Here is a 21961-nt window from a genome sequence, read left to right as displayed (position 1 = left end):
ATTCTTCCTTTAATACATCTAAACGGTGAACAATTCACACATTCATAACATACCCATACAAATCGTTTTCATTTTTTAAAAAGCCACTGGTTTTCAAAACGTTGTACCACCACATCATAACATACACCATAATCTATTTCACATTTTCCAACCGACTGACATTTCCCCCTTCTCAATGTATGGTACTTGGAAACATAATTTTTATGGCTCATAAACACAGGGTATGTAACGATCGTCTTGAGGAGAGAGATTAGACCAAGGCGCAGTGGTAGATGAATACATGATTAAATTTATTTAATAGACCAGACGAACACTGACACGAAAATATACTGGAAAACTACAAAACAACAAAACGACGTAGACTGACCTAAACATGAGAACTTACATAGACACGAAGAACGCACGAACAGGAAGAGACTACATACACGAACGACAACCGAAACAGTCCCGTGTGGTGCGACATACACAGACACGGAAGACACAGGAGACAACCACCCACAACAATCAATGTGAAAACACCTACCTTAATATGGCTCTCAATCAGAGGAAATGAAAACCACCTGCCTCTAATTGAGAACCATATCAGGTCACCCTTTACCAACATAGAAACACAAAACATAGACTGCCCACCCAAACTCACGTCCTGACCAACTAACACATACAAAAACTAACAGAAAACAGGTCAGGAACGTGACAGGGTACTGGTGTTTAACCTGCGCATGATCCCTTTTCTTTTGCAGGGGACCGCAGCGAACAAAAACCACAATACATCAATAAACATAAGACATCAAAATCCCACAACAGCCTACCAAACGTACCTTCTAGGACTTACCTATCTGACCAGCCCTAGCCCCCCTTTCTACCGCTCTAGGGCGGCATGGTGGCCCCACTTCCTCTCCTCCCTCCTTATTCTCCCTCTCAAATCTCCCTCCACTCTCCTCACTATTCCCTCCACCCCACAGTTTGCCCCCGACTTAACCAAACCTTGCCTGGTATCCCACAGCCCTTGTTTAAAAAGGCTGATGATCAGCCACAACAAAAAACGGTCCCTCCTTACCCCTCCTGCTCTCCCTATTCCTCTCTCCACCCTAGCCCATGTTAAAACAAATTCCCCCTTAACTTTACCTAGTAAACACTGTGCCCTGGCCCACACTACTCCAGCGAAGGCACAGTCCCAGTACATGTGGCGTATCGTCTCCTCCCCAACGCAAGTTGGTCTCGGACACTGAGGGGATCGTGCCAAGCTATGCCGGTACATGATGGATCGTACCGGCAAGCACTTGTGGAGGCTTAACCAGTTTAGATCCTTGAGGCGATTGTCCAAGCCCCGCACCTGTATGTTCTCCCAGACCACAGCAGGGGTACACACCACAGGGGCAGCACAAACGCTCCGTCTAACCTCCTCGTACAGGTGTCTGTGATCCAAACATACTCGGGCAACTTCAACCTCGGGATGCGCACACAGCCACTTCGCCGCATGGCTGAAGTGCCATGGCAGCTGTTCAGCCCGAGGACCCATGTTGGACCACACCATTACGCTTCTTGCCTGGTACGAGAAGAACACCCGCAGGAAGTAACCGGAGGAATGAATCACCGGATTAGCGAGCTCATTCAACAAAAACGAAACAAAAATCAAGTCCAGCTTGAGTGCGAAGTGTGGAACTCCCCTCCCACCCTCCCCGATGGTTGAGAGCATGCGAGCCCTGGCGACATACTCATACCTGCCCCCCACATGAACTGAAACACGAGCCTTAGTAGCCCCCTCCTCATGCTTGCCGGCAATGGATAGATGTATGCCATGTACAGAAGGGAAGGCAGTACATCCACCTTCAGGACCAGGAACGTGCCCAAGAAAGACAAGGATCTGGCCTTTCACATTGCCAGCTTCCTCTGAACCACAGCAACCCTCATGTTCCAGTTCAGTATCGCGGAGCCGGAGGTCTCAAAGTGGACCCAAAGAATCCTCAGGGCCCCATTAAAGAGAGATAGCCCTCCGGGCACGTCCGTCCTGCCCCGCCATCTGCCGAAATACTTAAGACGACTTGGCGAGGTTAAGGACCAATTATGGCCAAAAAGTCTCCAATTATGGCCAGAGACCTTAGCGGGCACGAGTCCTTGCACAAAAGCAAGGTGGTGTCATCGGCGTACTGTGTCACCTTAACACGCAAACCGCCGCTCCCAGGGACCAGCAAACCTTCCACCCCTACGTCAGCCCTAATGGCAGCCGCTAGGGGCTCCATATAGAGCACGAAAAGGAGTGCCGAGAGCGGGCATCCCTGTCTAACCCCTGAGGAGGGGCCGAACACGTCACCCAGATGGCTGTTAATGCTCACCCGGCACCCCGCTCCCACATACAAAATCTTGATCCACTTTATAAAGCAATCACTAAACCCTAACCTACCTAAAACTCTGAAAAGAAAAGCCCTACTGACGCGATCAAAAGCCTTTGCCTGATCAAGTGCCGCTACCATTAAAGGTAGACTTCTATCCTCAACCCAGGCGATGGAGTCCCTGATCATTTGGATGTTCCACCTAATGGAATGGCCTTCCACCCCACACGTTTGATCCTCATGGACAACGTAGGGAAGGGCTGCGCGCAAATGGTCTGCCATGACCTTAGCTACTATCTTATAATCTACACACCATCCTCTTGAGGGCGTTCTCCACCTCCTCTAGTGTTATCGGGGCCTCCATCGCCTTTCTAATGTCCTCCGGCACACGCCGGGACAAGTGTTCTAAGAACACGGTACCCTGCTCTTCCTCTACTACCCTCTCCTGGGAAAAAAAACAAAAATGGTCAGTTGCCACCGTGACCATCTGCGCCGGCTCCCTGACTATCCTACCCTGTCTATCCCTCACCCCATAAAAAACCTGTCTTACCTGCTTTTACCTAACTGATTTAAAAAACACTGCAGAGCAGGTCTCATTCTGCTCTATGAACTCAGTGTGCACGCTGCAGGAAGGCACGGGCCTTCCGTTCATGCATCTCCCTGAGTTGAGCCTTGAGGCTGGTTGCACGCTCAACGTCCATCGAGCTCCCGAGGTTGCCAGCCTCGTACTCGAGCTCAAGTAAACGTTGGAGCTGCTCCACCTCCCTTCTCTCCTCTCTCACCTTCCTGTTACAAAACCCACTAATAAAAACCCTAATCCTGACTTTGGCTAGCTCCCACCACTCCAACACGCGTCCGCACATTGGTCGGAGACCCTCAAGCTCCCGAAAAAAAAACAGAGAAAGTGTTGACGAAAGCTCGCCCAGGATATCCCGGTCGAGCTTCCAGTACCCCCTATCGAAAAGGCAGACAGGCACTTTGACCCTAAAGAGAACCCCGTCGTGATCTGAGAAACACAGGCAGCAACCGCCCAGACAAAAGCCCCAGGGATTTGGGTAGAAAGACGTAGTCCAGACTCCGCACAACCCCCCGGGGGTTAAGCCACGTGGGGCCCGCCAGCGCCGGAGCAGTGTTACGGCCGCCATCCACCGGACCATGGCTTGCCATAAGTCTGGTGATGGCCCCTACACTACCATCTGCTACCCCTCCTAAATATACATGAAATTCCCCTCCCACAGAGGTGCCAGAAGCTTCACCATCTCCCTGGCACCGTCTGTGGCCCGTATACCCCTATAACCCCGTATACCCCTATAATCCCCTAATACTATGTCTACCCCCAAAACCCTCCCCTGCATCGCTACGTGTGTTCCCTCCACCTTCACCTCCCTTGTGCCAAACAAAATCCCAACCCCTGCTGAGTGGAGTCCCCCCACACTGACTTCCCTTTAACCCACTCTTTTTTTAAACGCATCCCCTCCATCTCTCAAATGCACCTCCTGCAAAAAACAAAATAGTTAAACATATGCTGGACAAACAACTAAAAACGGCCCTTCTTTTTATAGGGTCCCTTAGACCACGAACATTCATTGTCATTATTTTAATGTTTGCCATTTACCCAAACGAAAATTTTAAAAACCCCAGCCCTATAGAGAAGTCATGCACTTACTCTGTCTATGAAGACTGCATCAAGGGACAGGCCCATCTCACCCGTCGCTCCCCCAACCTCTACTTGCAGCTGGCTGTTGGGTGATGTACCCTCTGCCATCTGGGTCTCTGGGACCACCCCCAAAACCTCCGAGGCCCTCTCTTCCACATCAGCCTAACCCCCGACTTGTGGCGCTCATCCTTTTCTCCCCTCGCCCTCCTCACTTCCTCTTCTCGACTGTGGCCTAGGCCACCTTCTCCTGCCCTTCCCTTCTCCTCCATGCATTTTCCTCCTGTCATCCTTTCCCCGGCTGCTGCTGCCGTGTACGAGCCTTGCCTCCCCGGGCACTCCCTGTACAGGTGTTGTCTGCTACCACACCCATGGCACTCTTTTGGCGCTGTGAATAAATGTTGGATTCTGAAATAAATTGGATTCTGAAGTATGTTAACATCTCTAGGGTATGTGGGACGTTAGCGTCCCACCTCATCAACAGCCAGTGATACTGCAGGGCGCCATATTCAAAACAACAGAAATCCCATAATTTAAATTCCTCAAACATACAAGTATTTTACACCATTTTAAAGCTACACTTGTTGTAAATCCAGCCAAAGTGTCCGATTTCAAAAAGGTTTTACGACGAAAGCACACCAAACGATTATGTAAGGTAATGAGCCAAGTCACAGAAAAAGACAGCCATGTTTCCAGCTAAAGAGAGCATTAACAAAAAGCAGAAATAGAGATAAAATTAATCATAACCTTTGATAATCTTCATCAGATGACACTCATAGGACTTCATGTAACACAATACATGGATTTTATGTTCGGTAAAGTTCATATTTATATCCAAAAATCTGAGTTTAGGCAAGACGCTACTGTATCACTTGGCAAAAAGCCTGAGAAAATGCATAGCGCCACATTAAAATGAATGACTATGAAAATTACTATAAAATCAAACTTTCATTAAATCACACATGAAAGATATCAAATTAAAGCTACACTGGTTGTGAATCCAGCCAACATGTCAGAATTCAAATAGGCTTTTCAGCTAAAGCATACGATGCTATTATCTGAGCATAGCACCATTGTAAACAAAAGAGAGAAAACCACCGGTTCCAACTTGCTCAAACATGACGACAAAATAGGTTACCTTTAAACTTTGCCAGAAAATTTCAAACTACTTATGTAATACAACTTTAGGTATTTTTTAACGTTAATAATCGATAAAATTGAAGACGGGATGATATGTGTTCAATACAGGATTAAAACAATATGTAGCACACCAGGAGTGCCTCGACTTCAAGATGGCCGCAATTCTTCATTACACAAAGGAATAACCTCAACCTATTTCTAATGACTGTTGACATCCAGTGGAAGCCGTAGGAACTGCAAGCAAGTTGCTTAGAAATCTGGTTTCCCAATGAAATTTCATTGAAAAGACAGTGACCTCAAATAAATAAAAAGATCTGAATGGTTTGTCCTCGGGGTTTCGCCTGCTAAATAAGTTATGTTATACTCACAGACATGATTCAAACTTCAGAGTGTTTTCTATCAAAATCTACTAATAATATGCATATCTTATCTCCTGGCGATGAGTAACTGGCAGTTGAATTTGGGTATGTTTTTCTTCCAAACATGAAAATGCTGCCCCCTACCCTAGAGAAGTTAAGAACCATAAACGTATTTGGAATGTCTTCCCTAAGTATTTATTTGACTGTTGGTGGTTTATAATTTTTGCTTCAATGTAATTTTGATAAAATCCCAGTAAAGTTGGCCAAATTCCATAAGCAGGCTATTTTAGCTTGTATGTTAGCGTATAACCACAATTTTTCCACTCACAGATACTTTTTATGGAACAACAAAGATATACGATTTTAAAATAAGTCTCTTTTTTTTCATAACTGGTTTGTGAATAAAATTATTTTGGTTGGTCAGTTACTGAATAAGGATGGATATCTTCTCTCATATGGGGAATATCTTGATAAGTTTAAAATTCCAATAAAGAATATGCAATTGTTTTTGATGCGATTCCAAGGGGGTTGTATATCTTTTAAATTCCACTGTGGTTGATGTAAGTAACAGATTTACATGAAAATATATTCATTGGCAATAACATCAAAGATAAATGTAGTAATAAACGGAATTAGGAATATTGTTTGTGATACTACAATTCCCTCAGTAAGATTGTTTTTGTCAGATATCTATGGTGATATACAAATGGGGGAAAGCATGGAAAATTGCTAACAAATATTGTATCAGTAACAAAGTAAAGGAAGTTTAATTTAAAATGTTACAGAAATTATCCTGTGAAACATGTTTTGGAAAGATTCAAGCTGAATATTGAATATAACTGTGATTTCTGTGGAATGGAGAAGGAGACCACTTTGCATTTGTTTTTTACCTGTATTTATAGCAGAATGTTTCGGATTGACATACAGAATTTTGTTATAAAATTGGACCGATTGTACTATTTAATGGTTTTGATATAATGATTTATTTCAGAAATTCTGACATAGATAAAGATGTAGTATATTTAATTCACCTGCTAATAATAATAATAGGTACATTTCATATTCACAAATGCAAATGGTCTAATTCAAAACCTAACTTTTTTCACTCTATAAATGAGTTGAAACAATATGGCACCACTTTAACTAAAATGAAAAACAAAAAGGCAATTAAAACGTGTTGTATTATTAATGAATATGATTTGTTTGTTTAGGATTCCTGGCAATGTAAATAGTTTGTTATTACGCTTGTTTGAATGTGACTATTCCTCTTTTGTTTGATATTTGTTAATTAAAATTTAAAAAAATGCCCTGTAAAAGTTGAAGTCATATTGAACAACTACCAGAGAGAAGCTTCTCTACATAGGATTTGCATACCATATTTTTTCCATATATCAAAATAATACTTTATTGTCAATCAGCAATTACTTACTTAGATAAGGCCTCAGTTAATGGTTGAAAATAACTTATTTCAGTGCCACTGAGTGTATAAAATATTAAGAACACCTGCTCTTTCCATGACATATGCTGACCAGATGAATCCAGGTTATGGCTATAATCCCTTATGGATGTCACTAGTTAAATCCACTTTAATCAGTGTAGATAAAGAGGAGGAGAAAGGTTTTTAAAAATATTGTAAGACTTGAGACAATTGAGACATGGATTGTGTATGTGTGCCATTGAGGGTAAAGGGCAAGACAAAATATTTACGTGCCTTTCAACGGGGCATGGTAGGAGGTGCTAGGGGTACCAGTTTGTGTCAAGAACTGCAACGCTTTTTACGCTCAACAGTTTCCCGTGTGTATCAAGAATGGTCCACCACTCAAAAGACATACCCTGTGGGAAGCATTGGAGTCAACATGGGCCAGCATCCCTGTGAATGATTTGTACACTCAGTACATTAATAGTATTGGTACCGTGTTCTTCCCGTAACCTGTAAAGCTGGAGCAGCCTGCGAGGCAGGGGGAGGTGTAGGTGATGCCATTGTCTGAACACACAGGGTCCCACTCCACAGCCAAGCAGGAGCAGTCTCTGTTACACTCTGACAACAGGCTGCCATCGTACACCAGGGGACCTGGGGGACAGAGAAAATGGCTGATAATAATGATGTTTAAATAATTGTTGCTGAACTATCATTGACATAGGCACAGTGACAAAACAGCCAGGAATCCTGGCTCAGTAACAACCATACTGTATATTCCCACAAGAGGGAGCCCCGGCACAAGCCCATGTGTGTTTTGGTCTAACTCTCCCTCATATTCCACTGATCAAAACTTTTGTTTTTATTAACTCACCCACCAACCAACCAACCGATTAGATGTCAAATTTACTCGTTGTAGGACACGGACAGACCAGCCACCTGAACGTTGTCACACTTAGTGCCAGGCTGCAGAGAGAGGAGGAGGTAGGCCATGAAGGAGGGGACGAAAGACAGCAGGGCTCCAGACACAACGCCAAGCTTATACCTCTTCATCAGTAGACCTCCGAGGAATATCCCCACCGCACCCACAGGCAGGTTCAACTCACCTGGAAAAGTTATACTCACACGTCTTTAGTACTAACAGTGTGCTGGAGTTTGATTTCCACTCATGGTCAACAAACCTACAGGGGATGGGAGAGAACAAAAAAAATGTATTTAATGCCATTCAACATCAGTACTGACAGGAGGGAACATTTCAGTTGGAGCATGTCCAGGTTTCTATGGCTTCGCTGAGACAGGCAGCACAATTCAGTCATTTTTTAAAGTAGTTTGTATTTTGACCAATCAGATATGCTCTGAAAAAGAGCTGATGCGAAAATATCTAATGTGAGTGTTCAAAAGACCAATTAGTGGAACAAATATCATAATTGGCTGCCTGTCTAAACACATCCCTTGTCTCTCTGTCTCTGACCCAAACTTCAGTCCTTGCATCGATTACAGAGGGCTGAAAAGGATTACGATCAAGAATCGTTACCCCCTACACGATGTCCGCCGCCTTGGAGTTGGCCCTAGGAGCCCAATTCTTCACCAAACTGGACCTCCGCCACACTTAAAATCTGGTGAGAATCAGGGAGATGAGTGGGAAACTGCCTTTAACACCTCAAGTGGTCACCGAGTATCTAGTCATGACCTTCGGAATATCTAACTCACCAGCAGTCTTTCAGGCATTGATCAATGACACTCTTAGGGAAATGTTGAATGGGTTCATCTTTGTTTACCTTGACGACATCCTGATCTTCCCCAAAAACCCTCCCGGAACACATACAGCCCTGTCCCACCTCACTCAAGCAGGTTTTTGCTCGAATCCCGAGGCTGACAGGGCATTCATAGAGCTCAAGGGACGTTTCACCTCCGGACCCATCCTCGTTCATCCTGATCCTACTCGTCCCTTTGTGGTAGAGGTGGATGCCTCGGACACCGGAGCTGGGGCGGTGCTTTCACAGCGAACGAGGAGGACAAGAAACTGCACCCATATGCGCCTTTCTCTCCAAGCGGTTCTCGACCAGCGGTTCTCGACCAGCGGAAGGCAACTACGATATAGGCAACCAGGAGCTCTTGGCAGTTAAGTGGACCCTTGAGGGGTGGAGACACTGGTTGGAACCACTGCTTCATCTTCTGGTCTCTTCTCTGCAACTGGGTCCAACCTTACCACGTCACAGTTATAGCATCTCTTAATCCCTTCTCTTAGCCCCAAAACATTATCAAGCAGCTGACCAATTACGCAAGACTTTAGTTCTAAGTTAACTGAGATTAATCAACAACTGGATACATTTCTTTATTTCTAAAGTGAAACTATCCTCCGCATTTGAGTATCTCTACAAGTACAAGTTTAACCAGTATTTCAGTTGTTTTACCGTCCCATGAAGAAGTGTGGCAGGCCTGTGAGGAACTACAGCCATGAGGAAACAGCCCATAGCAATGAGCCTGGGCCGGTGCAGGTTCGCCCCAAAATGGCTGACCACAGCCAGGAACAGCAGGTTACCTGCAAGAAACCACAACACTACAGTAGCCAGGAATTGCAAATGATAAACGCAGTTTTTTTAAAACTAAAAATGGCATATCAGTTTGGATACTAGGCTGCAACAACATAGTATCACATAAAACAATGTTAGGGGTTTGACAGTATAGTTATGGACAAACGCCAGTCAATCAATTAATAGGAACAACTATAAAACTGGACAGTATTGAGAGCAGACTCTGATTGAACCACAACAAAAAATGTATCATACTGTAGTTCTACTTTGTAGTTGTACTTCTCCTTTCCCCCCTCTGATAACCAGGTGGTGAATCGCATCTCTGCATGTCTGGCAGACATATCAGTGTGGATGACGGATCACCACCTCAAGCTGAACCTCGGCAAGACGGAGCTGCTCTTCCTCCCGGGGAAGACTGGCCAGTGCACAGGACTCTCTGCTCATCACGGTTGACAACTCCATTGTGTCCTCCTCCCAGAGTGCTAAAACCTTGGCGTGATCCTGGACAACACCCTCGTCGTTCTCAACTAACATCAAGCGGTGGTAGCCCGTTCCTGTAGGTTCATGCTCTACAACATTCGCAGAGTACGACCCTGCCTCACGCAGGAAGCGGCGCCAGTCCTAATCCAGGCAATTGTCATCTCCCGTCTGGATTACGCTGTTGTCGGGCTCCCTGCCTGTGCCACTAAAACCCCTACAACTCATCCAGAACGCCGCAGCCCGTCTGGTGTTCAACTTTCCCAAGTTTCTCACGTCACCCCGCTCCTCCGCTCTCTCCACTGGCTTCCAGTTGAAGCTCGCATCCGCTACAAGACCATGGTGCCTGCCTACGGAGCTGTGAGGGGAACGCACCTCCGTACCTTCAGCTCTGATCAGGGCCTACACCCACATACAAAGCGGCCAAACTGCCCGTTCCCATCCAACTCTGGCCTGCGTGCTGCCATCCATACCTCATGCAGGACAGTAACAGTTCCCCGACCACCCAGTCCAAACTGTTCGCTGCTTCGGCACCCCAATGGTGGAACACACTCCCTTCACGACCGCACAGCTCACGGAGTGATCACCAACCTTCCGGAGACACCTGAAACCCCACCTCTTTAAGGAATACCTAGGATAGGATAAAGTAATCCTTCTAACCCCCCCCCTTAAAAGAGTTAGATGCACTATTGTAAAGTGGTTGTTCCACTGGATATCATAAGGTGAATGCACCAATTTGTAAGTCGCTCTGGATAAGAGCGTCTGCTAAATGACTTAAATGTAAATGTAGTCTGTATCTGGTTTTAAATACATGAATTCTCAAGCAACTCAATGTTATTGTTGATACCCATCTCAAAGCTGCCGTCTATGAGTCCGATGAGAGAGCTGGACAGGTCAAAGTGTCTCTCTGAGTGATGGCACTCTTCATGTAGGTCCCTGACTGAGCTTTGGTGAAGGAGGCGAATGACAGGGCCACGATGAACTGCTGACAAACACAAGAGAGAGAACATTAGTGTGTGTTTGTCCATGTGTATGTGTATGCGTCGATGCGTGTGCAGACAGAGTGCATGTGTAGCTGAGGTGGCCTGCAATAGTAAAAAGAACGGACACAAGTTTACGTCTGCAAAGTTCTGCCRCTTTCTTTATTCTGAAGAATGTTTTTTTTCTCTTGTTCAATTGTCTATTTTCTTGTYAGTACTTTGAAAATATTCACATCAAACAAGTGCACACTTTAAATTACACAACATAAATGCACTTTACCTAAAGCAGAATTCAAAAATGTTCCACAAATAACACTGTCTTAGTGTATGGTTTCACATGAAAACCRCATTGTATTTCACATTCATACAATAGAAACACCTATATATGAAAACATAAATAACTGAATGTTTTTCTATATACCGCTACCTCTATAGAAAACTGACAACAATACATTCAGCTTTAAGATAGTGRCACCTMYAGAAAATCGTCTCTCTCTCACTGTATGCACTAAAAGTCCACCAGACTGAGCGTGCTCGGCCAGTTTACCAGCTAGTGAGCACAATTTTACACAAAACCAATAACATGTCAAACGAACTCAGAAATCCCTAACAAATGGATTTTTTATAAAAAATCTCCTAGACAAAATTACATTTACATTTAAGTCATTTAGCAGACGCTCTTATCCAGAGCGACTTACAAATTGGTGCATTCACCTTATGACATCAAAATCCAGTACAAGTAAGCTACAAGTAAGCTTCTGTTACATACCTGTAATAGTAAAAAGAACAGACACAGTTTAYCTCTGTAAAGTTCTGATCCTTATTCTGCAGAATGGTGAGCGCTTTGCCAGAACTTGCTGTTTCTCCTGCTACAACAGTGCAATACCGCCATCTATTGGCCGGATGGACTGCTAACGAAAGCATGAAGAAAATACAATTTAGATAAATTAAGACAAATACATAAACAAATTGGGGGGGGGGTATAATAAATGGGTGTCTGTTTTTAGTGACTTTGTTTTCAACCCATTACACATGCACAATCGTACATGTGCATTTTAAAGCATTATTAAGAACCTTGAGTGTGGAACTGCAGGGCGTTTACGCAAAAACCACATGAATTTCACGAGAAGTTTTCCAAGAGCATGTTTTCATGTAATCTTATGTGAAGATAATGTGATAACATGTAAAGCAACATGTGATTACATTAAACTACACATGTGAAAACGTGATCATGTTGTGTTCCAAAACATGTTTTCACATGATTTCACATAAAATGTTAGTTGAAATCATGTGGTTTTCTGTAAGGGCAGGAATATAAGATGCATTTTGATGTTATGTTTGATGTTACATGATCTCAAAAATGCAATGTTCTTTGAGGTTCTTCCATGTTCCTTTCCATGTATTTTCCATTTTACTTTCCCTCAGTCCTTTTCACTTTCCTTGACAAAACAAGCTCTGTCTCTGTCAAGACTTATTCAGAGCTACCATGAATTGAAAGCAGCTTCTGACGGATTTTAAACCATTCAACAAATAGTTTTATAATGAAAAGTAGACCCAACTAAACAACCTGGATTCTTTACACACACATTGAAAGCCAAAAATCTCACATTTGGACTCATCAGACCAAAGGACAGATTTCCACCAGTCTAAGGTCTATTGCTCGTGTTTCTTGGCCCAAGCCAGTCTATTCTTATTATTGGTGTATGTCCTTTAGTAGTGGTTTCAATGGAGCAATTCGACCATGAAGGCCTGATTCACGCAGTCTCCTCTGAACAGTGCATGTTGACATGTGTGTGTTTCTTGAACTCTGTGAARCATTTATTTGGGCTCCAATCTGAGGTGCAGTTAACTCTACTGAACTTATCCTCTGCAGCAGAGGTAACTCTGGGTCTTCCTCACAAGAGCCAGTTTCATAAAGCGCTTCATGGTTTTTGCGACTGCACTAGAAGAAACGTTCAAAGTTCTTGAAATATTCCATATTGACTGACCTTCATGTCTTAAGTAATGATGGACTGTTGGTTCTCTTTGCTTTTTTCAGCTGTTCTTGGCATTATATGGACTTGGTCTTTTACCAAATAGGAATGTCTTCTGTAAACCATCCCTACCTTGTCACAACACAACCTATTGGCTCAAACGCTTTAATAAGGAAAGAAATTCCACAAATTCACTTTTAAGAAGGTACACCTGTTAATTGAAATGCATTCCAGGTGACTACCTCATGAAAAGGTTTGAGAGAATGCCAAGAGTGTGCAAAGCGGTCATCAAGGAAAAGGATGGCTACTTCGAAGAATCTCAAATCTATTTTGATTTGTTTAACACGTTTTTGCTTACTACATGATTCCAATTGTGCTATTTCATAGTTTTGATGTGTTCACTATTATTCTAAAATGTAAACAATTGTAAAAATAAATTAAAACCCTTAAATGAGTAGGTGTGTTTGCAAAGTAGGTGTGTAAGTGTGATATTGAAAATATGGTACACTCCAGGGGTGCAAAGCTCTTGGAGACTTACCCAGAAAGACTCACAGCTTTAATCGCTGCCAAAGGTGATTCTAACATGTATTGTCAATACTTATGTAAATGAGATATTTCTGTATTTCATTTTCAATACATTTGAAAAATAAAATTGAAACATGTTTTCACTTTGTCATTATGGGGTATTGTCTGTAGCTGGGTGAGATGATTAAAAAAACTATAATTTAATCCATTTGGAATTCAGGCTGTAAGAAAATAAAATTAGGAATAAGTTAAGGGGTATGAACACTTTCTGAAGGCACTGTATATCTGTAAGAAAGTGATAAATGAGCAACTCTTTGAAAGGGGGTCATATAAACATTGCCTTATTTAAAAGCACATATACATTGTCCAATCAACATCCACACATTGATTTTATTCAAACACAAACACACTTGGAATAAAGTGTGTGTGAAATTAGCATTAATGTGTGTGTATGTGTGGGGGGTCAAGTTTAGACGGTCGTACCATGGACAGCAGCGATATCGGCAGAGCAATATCTGTCATTCAGCACTACATGACAGTAGACAGCGGCCATCTCATGTGAAGTTGGCACTGGGGAAATCCCATGTCATGAGAAACGAGGCCTAGGAGGCAAAAAGACTGAAGGAGAAGACTCCCACAGGAACTCTATGCTWAACTGTTCTGCCACATTCATTTCAAATGTTACATCTTTCGATTTGTAAATAATAGGGAATACATCTGCAAATAATTGAAACTGACTATTCAAATTACACTGTACAGCTTTAGTGTGTCTGTGCATCATAGGTACAACTGTAAGCAATTCCGTTCTCAAATGTCTGTTTAATGTGAGAGAAAAAAAGAAAAACACCTGTTAGTCCATTACAATGCGGACTGTCATGCATTTCTACTATTACCAACAAGACAACGAAGTGATACGTGCCATGGAGACTTATAACGGATACTTTCCAAACACCAAAGTTCCCACGCTRAGCGATATTGTTTACTACACAATTATGCATACAATCCAAGGCATACGTTTATTGTCATTTATACTCTTATTTTTAACCGAATATCTTTGTAAAAGTGTTCATTGTGTCAATTCAGAGCTCGGAAATGTTGGAATAATGTACTTAAGGGGACTGACACTCAAGGCGCACAACACAACAACCACATTTTCAATTGACAATCATTGTTTTAAATGGATGTGGTCGATTGTTTATATATGCCTATACAAATCTATGTATTTAACTTGTAAACCAAGGTTGGATTAGTAGGTCTAAGCAACATGCACCTGGATAATYGCKTYATGAATCGGGACGGGCTCCTACGTCCTCATATACACATTATGACATAATAAAGAGCTTAATCTTTCACGAAATAAAGACATAGAAGCATACCCAATTATACAGGTTCTACACATTCCATTTCTCCATGGCAATAGAATGTAAACATTCTATTTTGCGCCAAACATCGCCTACAACTCAATTCTAAGTGCAGCATATTGGACGACTCCACAGTCATTGATCATTCGCGACTTTAAGTCATTCCTGTTATCTCTAGAGCAGGGGTGTCAAAGTCAAATGGACGGGGCCAAATAAAAAATTTAGCTACAAGCCGAGGGCCGGACTGTTCGAATGTTCATTGAATTTTTTTTAAATGACCGATATAGTCTAGTGAACCTAATTGAACCTACTGAAAACCTAACAAATATATTCCAATATGATCAGATAAATAAAGCAATATTTTCTTATGGCTCTGTCAGTAATCTTTAATTTTCAACAGACACAAAAGACAAATTTCCTTATATAAAAATCCCCATAACATGAACATTAAATGAAAGAAACCGGTATTCAAGGCACCATCAGTAGCCTATATTTTCTATTTTAGCAAAAGTGGGCTAAATTACTTCAAAGAAAAAAACAATAATAGCAATTTTCTATCATCCACTCAACTGAAATATTTTTAAAATAAATTGGATTGAAATACAATAAAATAAAGTGCAAAAATCTATTAATCAAAAACAACACTTTGTTTAAGGAGAAGTAACATGCAGTGAAAACAAATATTAAACTTGAACTTTTAAACTTGAACTGAGTAAAAACTCTAAATATGTGATTGCACAGTAATGTTCACTTTTCTGCTCAGACTCACATTTTAAAAGAGTTGCCTTTTTTCTGGGCAAACTTCGTCACAAACTTTAATCATGCAGTTTTTGATGAAAATCCCCTCCGTAAATGGCCGGGCTGATTTAGCGATCTCTTCTGCCAAAATAAAACTGGCCTTGACAGCAGCCTGGCCTTTGTGATTTGGCTTTTTGAACAGAGCCTGTCGAGATTTGAGGCCTCGTTTTAATTCCTCTGCCTTTAGCCTTTGTTCCATGTCCATTATTCTTGTTTTTTGTCCGCGGTTTCGTTTCATAATGTCGTCTCAGATTATACTCTTTCAGTACCGCCACACTTTCTCCAACACAGAAGACACACAGGTTTTCCAGCTTTACCTCCGGAACATATACTCCGACTCCCACCTTGTTGAAACCCCCGGTTTTCTCAGTGGTCACCTTCCGTTTTGCCATTTTTGATGGTATCTGAAAGTTAATTTTTTACTGTATGCTGACGACTGCTGCTGCCAATAAATATGAAAATGAAGCAGCCTTACTGCTCGGCGTCACCATTGCATTTGCGAAATGTAGTATTGGTGCGGTAAAAGATTCTGCGGGCTGCGGCTTGCTGCGGTTCTGCGTCGGTTCTAATAATAAATCAAGATCAATCCCAGGGCCGTAAAAAACCCTTCTTCTGACCTCCTGAACATATGTGCTCTAGAGCATCCCGTATATCTATAGCGCTGCACATTCTTCCCCATCTTACCTGGATAGGGTTTGGTCATTCGGAGATTCACTATATGTCCCCAAAGGTAATCTTAGGAGAAATTATTTTAGCATACTGTAAATGCTGTGCATAATGTGCATACACAAAGCAATTATTATTTTCATTATCTCAAAGGAATTTCTGTAAACAGCCGTGTTATTTCAACTCTGCAGGCCTGCTGGGAGAAACATATTACAATAAACAGGTAAGATTCATCCCACAAAAACATAAACAACAGAAAGACAGTTTAGAGAAGTTGGTCATAAGGGTTCTAATATCACTTGGCAAATTGTCAGGCAGTGAGCAGTTGTGAAATGTTGCAGAAGGCCCTTCTGAAAGCACATTAGATATGGTATTTCGTGGCACGGTCTCACACCTACCTCATCTGCAAAGAAGAGCTCATGTCCACTTATCTTGCTGCTCCAGAGTCAAGGCCAGGTCCCGCCCCCATGTTCACCACGGAGCACTGATGAGCAACTGGCTGGTCTCAGGCAAAATCTACTTGGGAGAGTTGAGTAGGCCACGTCAAGCAACTCACCTTCACTGCCATATCCCTGCCACCAGGCGAGCATCAGGAGGTGTGGGGTAAAATAACAACAGAAAAATCAGAACCAGGAAAGTTAATTGCTTCTGTATTTGATTTGAAGGGTGTGGAAGGAAACCCTGGAGGAGGGAAACGACCTCGCTCGGCAGGTAAGAGAATGAGAGTTAGAGACATACTACAAGTTAATGAGCTCTTCACTAGCCTTTCAACAACTAGTTAGCACAGCAGGATAGATCTGTTGTGAAATTACAGTAATGGGACTTCCTGTTTCATACTGCAGGCCTGGGAAGTAAACACTTGCCTAAAAATGATGGATATAGAGCACGAGGCTTTCTGCAAGTTCCGCCGCTCCATGCACCCCACCTCGCCAGCTGACATGTGAGTTCCATGTACTGCCCTGCATATGACTTGATCCATTTATCTACACATCTGTAACTACGCAGAAACAGACTAAGACAGTGTTCTATGTGAGAACATTGCACATCGTTTAGCTTTGTCTTCTCCTTTTTGTTGATTTCAGCGATCCTAAGGTCCACAGCATCGTGGAGAGAGCTGTGAGAAGCATTCTGGGCGAGCAGTCCAATGAGCCCCGTAGCAACCTGCTCAGCCCATCTCAGGTGGTGGTGGAGGTGGTGCCCAGGCTCCTCCTGGCCCTGTGGCTTCAGCCAGAGGAAGGCCATTCAGAGCACCCAATCCTTATAAGCGGGATGGCCGTGGGCATGGTGGCGGCCGTAGTGGAGAAGCTCTCCTGCATGTTAAAGGACCCTTCCCCTCACATCCCTTTCGCCCGGGCTGCTGCTTTTGACTCTGTGCGGTCGATCCTCGSGAGAATCAGTCAGTCCTTCTCCACGGATGACCTCCAGAGCCCTTTTTATATGAGCTCTGTCTGTGCCTTTGTGGCGTACGAGGTGCAGAGCTGCTTCCAGCCCCCTGCAGCCACCCTACCAGTCCCCCCTGTCCTCGTGGTGGCCGTCTCCACCACACTACCAGCTGACATCCAAGCAGGTGAGTAGCAATGATAGAGAGCACTCTGACAGATGCCTTTTCTGATGACATCTTGGTGACTTGTAGTAATAGAACTCATCAGGATTATTGTTGTCACCCATAACAGAGGAAGATCCGGCATCTTCCCACCTGGAGGTTAAAGACATCACCCCTAACACAGTGGCAGACCAGGCTTCTTCCCACCTGAATGTTGTGGACATCACCACTTACACAGAGGCAGAGCCCATCTCTTCCCTCTTGGAGGTTGTGGACGTCACACCTGAAGAAAGGACTCTCACGATGGCMGTCTTCGCCCCTYTGCCAGCTMACATCCAAGCAGGTGAGTAACACTTAGAGAGCACTCTGACAGGTGCCGTTTGTCATGACATCTTAGTAGAACCTTTCAACTGGCCAGTGTTTAGAACCTACRGTTTGCATTTGTTTACATTCTGTCCCTCTTTTTTCCCTTTCCAGAGGATGTTGCTGTGGTCATCCCGGATGTCATCCCACACGTCACCAAGGATGTGACACTGGATGTTCCATGCAGAGCAAGGAAAGGGGCAGTCCGGCGATTTTTTTTTTGCAGTCTTTGGAGGGCAGTGTGCTGCTGCGCCTGCCACAAGGAAGAGGWGGAACAATATTAATTATTCATCAGACATTCAGAAATGGGATTGAACCATAGAACATTAAATTATTCGCATTATAATTGGATTCAATTCTGCTTTTCTTCTGTTTGATACTTAATTTCAGAACTTTTCTAAAAACTTTCACTTTGCAAGTGTGGAGTAGGTTGTGTAAATACCTGGGAAACATCCCAATTTTAATGCTTTTAATAATTTAATTTAAAAAGAAAAAGTATTAATTGACAACAAAAAAACTAAGGGGGCTCAACCAATTTGAGTTGTGGTGCAACCAAAAACATGAATCATCGTAGAAAAGGAAAAAGCGCAACGCTTGCTCACTATAAAAAATTCATTATTTTATTCAAGCAAGGTTAAAAGATTAACGTTTCGGCCTAGTCTATGACGATATGCAAGTTGYGTTTGCCCAGTAAAAGGGTGACCCAGACTCTTGAGGGTTGAAGACAGTGAAAAATGATCATTAAGTAAATGGGACTTTTCMATTTTTTTATAAAAATCTTTAATTAACATGAATTTAAATACAATTGACTTGAGGATCAGAGCAGGCTGACTGGCTAGCCCTGAAGGCCCTCTACCTCTGTGTGGTTCATCTCAACCAAGAGGTTGTGTGGGTTGTCTTTCTCTCTGTGGGTATGAATCACTATGACCTCTCCCTCTGCCTGCCATTTGGCTGATCAGAAGCCTTCTGCTCTTTCTTGCTCACATGAACAGGATGAATGGCCTCTGGGGTAACCTATCTAACGCCTCTTCCACCTCTTTCTGACTGTGTTCGACTGAGGTCACTCGTTCTCTCTCCCTGGGTGTTGGATAGTTCCTCCTCCTCTGTGTCTTTGTGAGTTTGGAGGGAGTTATCCTGTTCCGGCTCCCTCTTACGGTGTGTACCGTAATCTCTTTCGGTGTGTTGAGGGGTTCAGTGGTTTTGGAGGGAGTCTGAAGTTTGATCTCTAGCGATGAGTGTGGGGTCTGTCCCGTGGTGGTGTCCCCCTCCCTCCTWAGGAGGAGCCACTGAGACATGTGATGAGGCCAAGGAAGATCACTCTGCAAGGATGGGATAGGACACATCACAACACTGCTGCTCATTCATATTCAAACACACCTCAGAGTACGGACACAAACATGGACGCACCCTCCCCCCACGCGCACAATGAACCTGTACATATCAGAATCATACATTCGACAGCCACCTCTTCCCCCACATGTATTGATCCCCCACCTCAAACATGTTGAGTCAATTCCAGATGCTGGAATGGTGCTGGAATGCAGGTGCAGTAGGGCCTAGTATGTAATAATGTGATACCATGTGTACCCCATATCCTGTGTTTGTGTTGATGTTTTTTAAAATTGTATTTAACTTTTATTTAAACAGGGAGTCACATTGACATTAAACATCTATTTTACAAAAGTGCCCGGTTGCGCTCAAGATGGCGACATGAGAGGGTGTAACATTTCTAGCTGAGGAACAATTTTAGGGTTTTCTCACAAAGTTTATAGTTTTAGACTGCAGTTGCAATTAGTTTTTTTTTCACAAAAAATGATGTCTAACCATACAATGTAGCTATTTTGAATAATTTTGTAATTAATCAAACCATTGAAATATATTTTTGACGATTTCCAACGAACAAGCTAGCTATCGAAAAGTGTCAGCGTGTGTAGTTAAGTTAGCCTGCTAACGTCTTCATAGAGCTAGTAGCATGTAATCAGGACAAGACCAAACTGTTGCTGAGATAATGGATGTTGAAACTTCCAAGGAGAAAAGAGGCATTGTTGAAACTCACTCATATGCTTGCAGTGTAAAAAAGGGGGGTGAATGCGATTCATACCCGAATACCCCAACCAAGGAGCAACTTCCAAAGACGCTGAGAAGTGAACCATCAATGAGCCAGCTACAAGACAACATCGTCCGCATCCTCACGGCTAAAATCAAAGAGAGCGCAGATGACATCACGAATTTGGTGTAAAAGAACACTATCAGTATCGTTAACCTGAAGAAATCGATTGATTTCAGTGCTGAGGAAGTAAAAACTCTGAAGCAGCAGAACGCAACATTGAACATTCAGGTTGCAAAGCAGGAGAAGAAACTCACTGAAATGGAGTCAAAGGTAAACGAGAATGACCGGAATTTATGGAATAGCAGAAAAATCTGACGAGAACATCAAAGCAAGAGTGAAGGACATTTGCAGAAGCTCGGAATCGTCTGTGGCCGATAATTGAGAGAGCAAGGAAGGATGGGAAAAGTGCATACTTTGCGGGAGCTAAGGCTTTTGTTAATGGAAGGGAAATTCACGCAAAATGACCTCCAGCAGGCCACAAATGTGCATGTGTCAGCATATGGTCTCACAAGGGGTCTGAGGATCTCATCTCGGTACCTAATGGCAGTCAGGCTACCTCTGGCGAGCACATGGAGGGCTGTGCGGCCCCACAAAGAAATGCCACCCCACACCATGACTGACCCACCGCCAAACCGGTCATGCTGGAGGATGTTGCAGGCAGCAGAACGTTCTCCACGGTATCTCCAGACTGTCACGTCTGTCACATGTGCTCATGTGCTCAGTGTGAACCTGCTTTCATCTGTGAAGAGCACAGGGCGCCAGTGGCGAATTTGCCAATCTTGGTGTTCTCTGGCAAATGCCAAACGTCCTGCACGGTGGTGGGCTGTAAGCACAACCCCCACCTGTGGACGTCGGGCCCTCATACCACCCTCATGGAGTCTGTTTCTGACCGTTTGAGCAGACCCATCGCAATTTGTGGCCTGCTGGAGGTCATTTTGCAGGGCTCTGGCAGTGCTCCTCCTGCTCAAAGGCGGAGGTAGCGGTCTGCTGCTGGGTTGTTGCACTCCTACGGCCTCCTCCACGTCTCCTGATGTACTGGCCTGTCTCCTGGTAGCGCCTCCATGCTCTGGACACTACGCTGACAGACACAAGCAACCTTCTTGCCATAACTCGATTGATGTGCATCCTGGATGAGCTGCACTACCTGAGCCACTTGTGTGGGTTGTAGACTCCGTCTCATGCTACCACTAGAGTGAGAGCACCGCAGCATTAAAAAGTGACCAAAACATCAGCAGAGGAAGCATAGGAACAGAGAAGTGGTCTGTGGTCACCACCTGCAGAACCACTCCTTTATTGGGGGTGTTCTTGCTAATTGCCTATAATTTCCACCTGTTGTCTATTCCATTTGCACAACAGCATGTGAAATTTATTGTCAATCAGTGTTGCTTCCTAAGTGGACAGTATGATTTCACAGAAGTGTGATTGACTTGGAGTTACATTGTGTTGTTTAAGTGTTCCCTTTATTTTTTTGAGCAGTGTATATGAAGTTTATTCTTGGTTCTCAGAGACCAGGCCATTTTTGACAATGTGAATGATGTGGATGACAAGTTGAGAGGCACTATAGTTGCATGTTTTTGAATGGGTGAAAAGTAGCCTTCCAGCAGACTGGGTTTCAGTCAAATAAGATGAGATTAGGGGAGATCTGTATGTTTTAAACCGAATCTATACATTAGCCATGGGGATATGGAAAGCATTGTCTAGTGCACATATGTCAGAGTCAAGGCCGCGGGC

The 21961-nt window shown here is 43.5% G+C and overlaps 1 protein-coding gene across 1 annotated transcript; it reads left to right on the top strand.

Annotated features, from left to right (window-relative positions):
* Window positions 1–17058: 17058 nt before the first annotated feature.
* On the top strand, window positions 17059–18127 carry LOC139029344 (uncharacterized). Its single transcript, XM_070449087.1, has 3 exons — window positions 17059–17154; window positions 17297–17781; window positions 17942–18127. The coding sequence occupies exons 1-3, from the start codon at window positions 17084–17086 to the stop codon at window positions 18106–18108; spliced, it is 723 nt and encodes a 240-aa protein (XP_070305188.1). The 5' UTR covers window positions 17059–17083; the 3' UTR covers window positions 18109–18127.
* Window positions 18128–21961: the final 3834 nt, after the last annotated feature.

Source organism: Salvelinus sp. IW2-2015, linkage group LG19, assembly GCF_002910315.2.
Source record: "Salvelinus sp. IW2-2015 linkage group LG19, ASM291031v2, whole genome shotgun sequence".
NCBI classification, from domain to species: domain Eukaryota; kingdom Metazoa; phylum Chordata; class Actinopteri; order Salmoniformes; family Salmonidae; genus Salvelinus; species Salvelinus sp. IW2-2015.
The sequence above is the reverse complement of the archived record's forward strand: the minus strand, read 5'-3'. Positions and strand labels throughout refer to the sequence as shown.